The 9,905-nt window shown below is 52.4% G+C and overlaps 1 protein-coding gene across 1 annotated transcript in view; it reads left to right on the forward strand.

The window, feature by feature from the left end:
* kdm5a (lysine demethylase 5A) overlaps window positions 1-2,390 on the forward strand; it is a 408,944-nt gene extending 406,554 nt beyond the window's left edge. Inside the window, exon 29 of the mRNA XM_072484202.1 lies at window positions 1,512-2,390. Within this exon, the coding sequence (XP_072340303.1) occupies window positions 1,512-1,527 (16 nt within the window). The 3' untranslated portion in view covers window positions 1,528-2,390. The remainder of the gene's footprint in view (window positions 1-1,511) is intronic.
* Window positions 2,391-9,905: the final 7,515 nt, after the last annotated feature.

The following is a 9,905-nucleotide window of genomic DNA, read 5'->3' on the forward strand; positions in this document are numbered from 1 at the left end:
CATGGCATGTCTGGAAAGTTTTTTTCCATTTATCTTGCTTTTAAAAATTCAATTCCCAAAACTAAACGCTGTAAAACATGTGAATCATAAAAATTCGCTATTTGTAACAACATTCATAAATGTGATGGGAAAGAATATCAAAATCCTTCAAAAGGAGTTTTTGAACATTCCGGAAACAGGTCGATGAAAATAGATTTATTGAAATAAGCATTTCTTTGCAAGAAAGTTAAGACTTCTCGAGAACTATGCAAAATTAACTAAGTGATATAAGCACTTTATGCAAGAAAATAGTATTTCAAACAATCTTTTTGTACTTTCTTAAAAACATTATAAAAATAATTTCACTCAGTCAAGTGAGCACTTCATGCAAGAGGTTTCAAAGCAACTCTCATTTTTTCCACTTCATAGAAGCAACAGGTACACGGAGGAGAGTTTTTAGAGAGATGAGCAGTTCTTGCAAGAAAATCAAAACTTCCCAAAAACAACATTAAAAATAGCACTGCATCACAAACAGTATTGTAACTCGTCAAGATTAGCAGTTTTTGAAAGAACCTTTCCAAATCCAGAAACGTTTCTAGGGGGGCGCGGCCCTGCTGCCTCACAGCTCCAGGCTCCTAGGTTTAATTCTGACCTTGGGTGACTATGGAGTCTGCATGTTCTCCCCGTGTGTGCGTGGGTTTCCTCCGGGTGCTCCGGTTTCCTCCCACTGGCCAAAGATGTGCAGGTTAGGCGGATTGGCCATGCTAAATTACCCTTAGTGTCCAGATGTTTCAGTGGGGACAGGGTGGGGGCCTGGGCTGAGGTAGGGCACTCTTTCAAAGGGTTGGTAAAGACTCGATGGGCTGATGCATTGTAGGCATTCTATGAACATTCGGAAAAATAGCCGTGCATCACAACGTTGTACAAGAAAAGCATCAGTATACCACAAAAACTGATTTGAAGTAGCATTGGCACAGTTAGCAAGAAAATAACTTTTCAAAGTGACTTAATTTCTTGGAGGATTCAGAAACGTGTTTAGTTAGCACTTGTGCAAGGAAAATCAAAAATGTTCAAAAATGATTGTGAGGCATTCATAAAAATGGCAGTATGTCAGGAAAAGTGTCGAACTCTGAGTTAAGCAAATTTTCTGATAATTTCTGTTTGACGTGCAGAAAATAGTAGTATAATCATAAAATATATTTAGCTAAGATTTGTGCTTTCTTCAAGAAAATCAAAAAATGAGTAGAATTTAGGAGGGGGGGCGGGTTTGAAATAAAAACCAGCACTACATCCCCAAAATGCTTAACATTGAGAGATGAGCACTTTTTATCAGAAAATCAAAATGTTTGTAAATGCGGACTTTGATTTTGGTGGGTGGGGGTGGGAGGGTGTTGGTTGGCAATGAGTAAAAGTTGAAATGTATTAAAAAAACCACGAGGTTCCATGGTTTTTGAAGAAACAAAATACATATGTGTCTAACTTTGTATATTAAAACAATTATACAATATTAATCTTATGCTCTTAACATTCAGAATCAACATAAGATGATACATGTGAATTAACAGGCAAACTGTGAACACCATACAATAAATGGCAGATGCAACCAAGACCGATGCTATGGATTTCTCAGCAACTTACCCAGACGTCACTGTTCACTGAATTACACAATCTCATTAAAGCTGTCATGGACGAGGTGTGAAAAAGTAATTTTTTATTTTTTGCTTTACAAAATGGACAAGTGCCGAGCTGACAAGATGGCACTAGTCACATGCTGCCATCCAGCAGTTCCAAAGTAACGATGGACAGCAATTCAAATGTCTGGAATGTAACTCTCCTGGCAGAGCATAAATATTATATTCGAACCCGGCAGACAGTGGGCCTGCTGCAGCCAAACCCTTAACAAAGGCAAACCTTTGCAGGTCTTAAACAGGTGCCTATGGCCTAAGCATTGACTCTTCTAATGCAGTGGTTTCAATAAGTGGGCTTCATTTAGCTAAATTGAACCAGTGTCCCCAAAAACAAAAGAAATCCTCACTCCAGTTAAACACCGAGATTCCAGACATCCTTTGTCCAACATCGAGGAAGTATGTGTCATGACTTCTCGCAAGCTGCACTGGTGGAACTGTCCTCCAACGTGAACAGGACTCCAGGCAAACAGCCTGTGCTGTCGACCATCAAGCAGGTGGTAACAAAAAGAACTCTTATCAAAACTACAAACTACTGGAACCTTCATACCTCCAAGACTTAACTCACGTATGAACCTTTCTCCCATCGTGGAAGTCTTGCTCTGGAAAGACCGATCATCCTAAAATCAGCCAACATGCCCTTGGAGTGTAAAAAGGGTGGACATTGTGAAACGCCTCTCGCCTGACTGTGTGTAAAAATAAACCAACCCTTTTTATTTAACTGTACCTTGAGTTTTCTGTGCAAGTTATTAATAGAGTATTGGAACATTCCAAATTCAGGGTTGAGGAAAATGCACCATTTATAAACGGGGAAGTTAGTGGGGAGATTGGGGCAGTTTAAAGTAACTGCACTCCACCCCATCTCTTGACAAAACTGTCTCCCCCCTCATGACTGATTTCAGTCTTGCCTCAGCAACAGGCCCTATATCTTCCAGCTCCAGTCCCCATCACCTCGGGAATTATTTGAGGATGTGCAAAGAACATTACAGGAACAGGCCTTTCAGCCCTCCGAGCCTGGACTTGCCATGATACCACCCTTGGCCATAACCCTCAACACTTCCTTGAGCCGTATCCCTCTTTACCCATCCTATCCATGTGTTTCTCAAGATGCCTTTTGAACGCCGTTAATGTGTTTGCTTCCACAACCTCCCCTGGCAACGCGAGGCACTCGCTACCCTCAGCTTAAAAAAAACCTGCCTCGCACGTCTCCTCTGAGCTCTGCCGCATGGACCTTAAACATATGGCCCCCAGTGACTGACCCCTCCACCCTGGGAAAGAGTGCTTGCCCATCCACTCTATCCATGCCCCTCATAATCTTGTAGACCTCGATCAGGTCATCGCTCAACCTCCATTGTTCTAATGAAAGCCGTCCACGTCTGTTCTGCCTCTCCACATAGCTATCACCCTCTGGACCAGACAACATCCTGGCAAACCTCTGCACCATTTCCAAAACCTCCACATCCTTCTGGCAGTGTGGCGACCAGAATGGTGCGCAATATTCCAAGTGCGGCCTTACCAAGGTTCTATACAACTGTAGCACGACTTGCCAGTTTTTATACTCAAAGTCCTGTCCAATGAAGGCAAGCATTCTGTATGCTTTCTTGACTACCTTGTCCACTTGTGTTACCATTTTCAAAGATCTGTACGCCCTGATCTCTCTGACTTTCTATATTCCGAAGAGTTTTGCCATTTACGGTATATTTCCCCTCTTTGTTAGACCTACCAAAATCACATTTGTCTGGATTAAACTCCATTTGCTATTTCTCTGCCCAAGTCTCCAACCTAACTATATCCTGTATATCCTCTGACAATCCTCAACACTATCTGCCACTCCACCAACCTTGGTGTCATCCACAAACTTACTAATCAGACTGGCTACATTTTACTCCAAATTGTTTATGTATATTACAAACAGAGGCCACAGCACAGATCCCCGTGGAACATCACTAGTCACAACCTTCCATTCAGAAAAATAAACTTTAACTGCTACCCTTTGCCTTCTGTGACCGAGCCAGTTCTGTATCCACGTCGCTTCTGAGCCCGTGTGACTTCACCTGTCTGCCATGAGGCACCTTGTCAAAGACGAAATCATCACCAGCTCCACTATCACCTCCAGCTCCAGCCTCCCTCTGCTTTCTTCTCCAGCTTCAGTCTCCCTCCCCCAGCTCCACTCTCCCTCCACTATCTCCTCCAGTCTCCCTCCGCTTTCTTCTCCAGCTTCAGTCTCCCTCCCCCAGCTCCACTATCTCCTCCAGCCCGTCTCACACCGCTACCTCCTCCAGCTCCAGACTCCCTCCACCATCTCCTCCAGCTCCAGACTCTACTATCTCCTCCAGCTCCAGTGCCCTCCACTATCTCCTCCAGCTCCAGACTCCCTCCACTATCTCCAGCTCCAGTGCCCTCCACTATCCCCTCCAGCTCCAGACTCCCTCCACTATCTCCTCCACCTCCACTCTCCCTCCACTATCTCGACCAGCTCCAGTGCCCTCCACTATCCCCTCCAGCTCCAGACTCCCTCCACTATCTCCTCCAGCTCCAGACTCCCTCCACTATCTCCTCCAGCTCCACTGTCCCTCCACTATCTCCTCCAGTTCCAGACTCCCTCCACTACCTCCTCCAGCTCCACTGTCCCTCCACTATCTCCTCCAGTTCCAGACTCCCTCCACTATCTCCTCCAGTTCCAGACTCCCTCCACTATCTCCTCCAGCTCCAGTCTCCCTCCACTACCTCCTCCAGCTCCACTGTCCCTCCACTATCTCCTCCAGTTCCAGACTCCCTCCACTATCTCCTCCAGCTCCAGACACCCTCCACTATCTCCTCCAGCTCCAGTGCCCTCCACTATCTCCTCCAGTTCCAGACACCCCCCACTATCTCCTCAAGCGCCAGTGCCCTCCACTATCACTTCCAGCTCCAGACTCCCTCCACTATCTCCTCCAGCTCCAGTCTCCCTCCGCTTCCTCCTCCAGCTCCACTCTCCCTCCACTATCTCCTCCAGCTCGACTCCCTCCGCTATCTCCTCCGATTCGACTCCCTCCGCTATCTCCTCCAGCTCCAGACTCCTTCCACTATCCCCTCCAGCTCCACTCTCCCTCCGCTACCTCCTCCAGCTCAACTCTCCCTCCGCTACTTCCTCCAGCTCCAGTCTCCCTCCGCTGTCTCCCCGAGCTCCACTCTCCCTCCGCTACCTCCTCCAGCTCCACTCTCCCTCCACTATCTCCACCAGTCTCCCTCCACTATCTCCCCCAGCTCCACTCTCCCTCGGCTATCTATTCCAGCTCCACTCTCCCTCCGCTATCTCCTCCAGCTCCACTCTCCCTCCGCTATCTCCTCCAGCTCCAGACTCCCTCCGCTATCTCCTCCAGCTCCAGTGCCCTCCACTATCTCCTCCAGCTCCAGACTCCCTCCACTATCTCCTCCAGCTCCAGTGCCCTCCACTATCCCCTCCAGCTCGACTCCCTCCACTATCTCCTCCACCTCCACTCTCCCTCCACTATCTCGTCCAGCTCCAGTGCCCTCCACTATCCCCTCCAGCTCCAGACTCCCTCCACTATCTCCTCCAGCTCGACTCCCTCCACTATCTCCTCCAGCTCCAGACTCCCTCCACTACCTCCTCCAGCTCCACTGTCCCTCCACTATCTCCTCCAGTTCCAGACTCCCTCCACTATCTCCTCCAGCTCCAGTCTCCCTCCACTACCTCCTCCAGCTCCACTGTCCCTCCGCTATCTCCTCCAGCTCCACTCTCCCTCCGCTATCTCCTCCAGCTCCAGACTCCCTCCGCTATCTCCTCCAGCTCCAGACTCCCTCCACTATCTCCTCCAGCTCCAGTGCCCTCCACTATCCCCTCCAGCTCCAGACTCCCTCCACTATCTCCTCCACCTCTACTCTCCCTCCACTATCTCATCCAGCTCCAGTGCTCTCCACTATCCCCTCCAGCTCCAGACTCCCTCCACTATCTCCTCCACCTCCACTCTCCCTCCACTATCTCATCCAGCTCCAGTGCTCTCCACTATCCCCTCCAGCTCCAGACTCCCTCCACTATCTCCTCCAGTTCCAGACTCCCTCCACTATCTCCTCCAGCTCCAGTCTCCCTCCACTACCTCCTCCAGCTCCACTATCTCCTCCAGCTCCAGACACCCTCCACTATCTCCTCCAGCTCCAGTGCCCTCCACTATCTCCTCCAGTTCCAGACACCCCCCACTATCTCCTCAAGCGCCAGTGCCCTCCACTATCACTTCCAGCTCCAGACTCCCTCCACTATCTCCTCCAGCTCCAGTCTCCCTCCGCTTCCTCCTCCAGCTCCACTCTCCCTCCACTATCTCCCCCAGCTCGACTCCCTCCGCTATCTCCTCCTGCTCGACTCCCTCCGCTATCTCCTCCAGCTCCAGACTCCCTCCACCATCCCCTCCAGCTCCACTCTCCCTCCACTATCTCCTCCAGCTCCAGAGTCTCTCCACTATCTCCTCCAGCTCCAGACTCCCTCCACTATCTCCTTCAGCTCCAGACTCCCTCCACTATCTTCTCCAGCTCCAGACTCCCTCCACTATCTCCTCCAGCTCCAGACTCCCTCCACTAGTTCCTCCAGCTCCAGACTCGCTCCACTATCTCCTCCAGCTCCAGTTTCCCTCCTCCAGCTCCAGACTCCCTCCACTATCTCCTCCAGCTCCAGACTCCCTCCACTATCTCCTCCAGCTCCAGACTCCCTCCACTATCTCCTCCGGCTCCAGATTCCCTCCGCTATCTCCTCGAGCTCCAGTCTCCCATCACTATCTCCTCCAGCTCCAGTGCCCTCCACTATATCCTCCAGCTCCAGTGCCCTCCACTATCTCCTCCAGCTCCAGACTCCCTCCACCTTCTCGTCCAGCTCCAAACTCCCTCCGCTATCTCCTCCAGCTCCAGACTCCCTCCACTATCTCCTCCAGCTCCAGACTCCCTCCGCTCTCTCCTCCAGCTACAGACTATCTCCTCCAGCTCTACTCTCCCTCCACTATCTCCTCCAGCTCCAGTCTCCCTCCACTATCTCCTCCAGCTCCAGTGCCCTCCACTATCTCCTCCCGCTCCAGAGCCCTCCACGATCTCCTCCAGCTCCAGACTCCCTCCACCTTCTCGTCCAGCTCCAAACTCCCTCCGCTACCTCCTCCAGCTCCAGTCTCCCTCCACTATCTCCTCCAGCTCCAGTGCCCTCCACTATCTCCTCCAGCTCCAGTGCCCTCCACTATCTCCTCCAGCTCCACTCTCCCTCCGCTACCTCCTCCAGCTCCAGACTCCCTCCACTATCTCCTCCAGCTCCAGACTCCCTCGACTATCTCGTCCAGCTCCAGACTCCCTCCACTATCTCCTCCAGCTCCAGACTCCCTCCACCATCTCCTCCAGCTCTAGTCTCCCTCCGCTATTTCTTCCAGCTCCAGACTCCCTCCGCTATCTCCTCCAACTCCACTCTCCCTCCGCTATTTCCTCCAGCTCCAGACTCCCTCCGCTATCTCCTCCAGCTCCACTCTCCCTCCACTATCTCCTCCAGCTCCACTCTCCCTCCGCTACCTCCTCCAGCTCAACTCTCCCTCCGCTACCTCTTCCAGCTCCAGTCTCCCTCCGCTGTCTCCCCGTGCTCCACTCTCCCTCCGCTACCTCCTCCAGCTCCACTCTCCCTCCACTATCTCCACCAGTCTCCCTCCACTATCTCCCCCAGCTCCACTCTCCCTCGGCTATCTATTCCAGCTCCACTCTCCCTCCGCTATCTCCTCCAGCTGCACTCTCCCTCCGCTATCTCCTCCAGCTCCAGACTCCCTCCGCGATCTCCTCCAGCTCCAGTGCCCTCCACTATCTCCTCCAGCTCCAGACTCCCTCCACTATCTCCTCCAGCTCCAGTGCCCTCCACTATCTCCTCCAGCTCCTGACTCCCTCCACTATCTCCTCCAACTCCAGTGCCCTCCACTATCCCCTCCAGCTCCAGACTCCCTCCACTATCTCCTCCACCTCCACTCTCCCTCCACTATCTCGTCCAGCTCCAGTGCCCTCCACTATCCCCTCCAGCTCCAGTCTCCCTCCACTACCTCCTCCAGCTCCACTGTCCCTCCACTATCTCCTCCAGTTCCAGACTCCCTCCACTATCTCCTCCAGCTCCTGACTCCCTCCACTATCTCCTCCAACTCCAGTGCCCTCCACTATCCCCTCCAGCTCCAGACTCCCTCCACTACCTCCTCCAGCTCCACTGTCCCTCCACTATCTCCTCCAGTTCCAGACTCCCTCCACTATCTCCTCCAGCTCCAGTCTCCCTCCACTACCTCCTCCAGCTCCACTGTCCCTCCACTATCTCCTCCAGTTCCAGACTCCCTCCACTATCTCCTCCAGTTCCAGACACCCCCCACTACCTCCTCCAGCTCCAGTCTCCCTCCACTACCTCCTCCAGCTCCACTGTCCCTCCACTATCTCCTCCAGTTCCAGACTCCCTCCACTATCTCCTCCAGCTCCACTCTCCCTCCACTATCTCCTCCAGCTCGACTCCCTCCGCTATCGCCTCCTGCTCGACTCCCTCCGCTATCTCCTCCAGCTCCAGACTCCCTCCACTATCCCCTCCAGCTCCACTCTCCCTCCGCTATCTCCTCCAGCTCAACTGTCCCTCCGCTACCTCCTCCAGCTCCAGTCTCCCTCCGCTGTCTCCCCGAGCTCCACTCTCCCTCCGCTACCTCCTCCAGCTCCACTCTCCCTCCACTATCTCCACCAGTCTCCCTCCACTATCTCCCCCAGCTCCACTCTCCCTCGGCTATCTATTCCAGCTCCACTCTCCCTCCGCTATCTCCTCCAGCTCCACTCTCCCTCCGCTATATCCTCCAGCTCCAGACTCCCTCCGCTATCTCCTCCAGCTCCAGTGCCCTCCACTATCTCCTCCAGCTCCAGACTCCCTCCACTATCTCCTCCAGCTCCAGTGCCCTCCACTATCCCCTCCAGCTCCAGACTCCCTCCACTATCTCCTCCACCTCCACTCTCCCTCCACTATCTCGTCCAGCTCCAGTGCCCTCCACTATCCCCTCCAGCTCCAGACTCCCTCCACTATCTCCTCCAGCTCGACTCCCTCCACTACCTCCTCCAGCTCCACTGTCCCTCCACTATCTCCTCCAGCTCCAGACTCCCTCCACTACCTCCTCCAGCTCCACTGTCCCTCCACTATCTCCTCCAGTTCCAGACTCCCTCCACTATCTCCTCCAGCTCCAGTCTCCCTCCACTACCTCCTCCAGCTCCACTGTCCCTCCACTATCTCCTCCAGTTCCAGACTCCCTCCACTATCTCCTCCAGCTCCAGACACCCTCCACTATCTCCTCCAGCTCCACTGCCCTCCACTATCTCCTCCAGTTCCAGACACCCCCCACTATCTCCTCAAGCGCCAGTGCCCTCCACTATCACTTCCAGCTCCAGACTCCCTCCACTATCTCCTCCAGCTCCAGTCTCCCTCCGCTTCCTCCTCCAGCTCCACTCTCCCTCCACTATCTCCTCCAGCTCGACTCCCTCCGCTATCTCCTCCTGCTCGACTCCCTCCGCTATCTCCTCCAGCTCCAGACTCCCTCCACTATCCCCTCCAGCTCCACTCTCGCTCCACTATCTCAAAGAACAAAGAACAAAGAAATGTACAGCACAGGAACAGGCCCTTCGGCCCTCCAAGCCCGTGCCGACCATACTGCCCGACTAAACTACAATCTTCTACACTTCCTGGGTCCGTATCCTTCTATTCCCATCCTATTCATATATTTGTCAAGATGCCCCTTAAATGTCCCTATCGTCCCTGCCTCCACTACCTCCTCTGGTAGTGAGTTCCAGGCACCCACTACCCTCTGCGTAAAAAACTTGCCTCGTACATCTACTCTAAACCTTGCCCCTCTCACCTTAAACCTATGCCCCCTAGTAATTGACCCCTCTACCCTGGGGAAAAGCCTCTGACTATCCACTCTGTCTATGCCCCTCATAATTTTGTATACCTCTATCAGGTCGCCCCTCAACCTCCTTCGTTCCAGTGAGAACAAACCGAGTTTATTCAATCGCTCCTCATAGCTTATGCCCTCCATACCAGGCAACATTCTGGTAAATCTCTTCTGCACCCTCTCTAAAGCCTCCACATCCTTCTGGTAGTGTGGCGACCAGAATTGAACACTATACTCCAAGTGTGGCCTAACTAAGGTTCTATACAGCTGCAACATGACTTGCCAATTCTTATACTCAATGCCCCGGCCAATGAAGGCAAGCATGCCGTATGCC

Source organism: Scyliorhinus torazame, chromosome 19 (genome assembly GCF_047496885.1).
Source record: "Scyliorhinus torazame isolate Kashiwa2021f chromosome 19, sScyTor2.1, whole genome shotgun sequence".
NCBI classification, from domain to species: domain Eukaryota; kingdom Metazoa; phylum Chordata; class Chondrichthyes; order Carcharhiniformes; family Scyliorhinidae; genus Scyliorhinus; species Scyliorhinus torazame.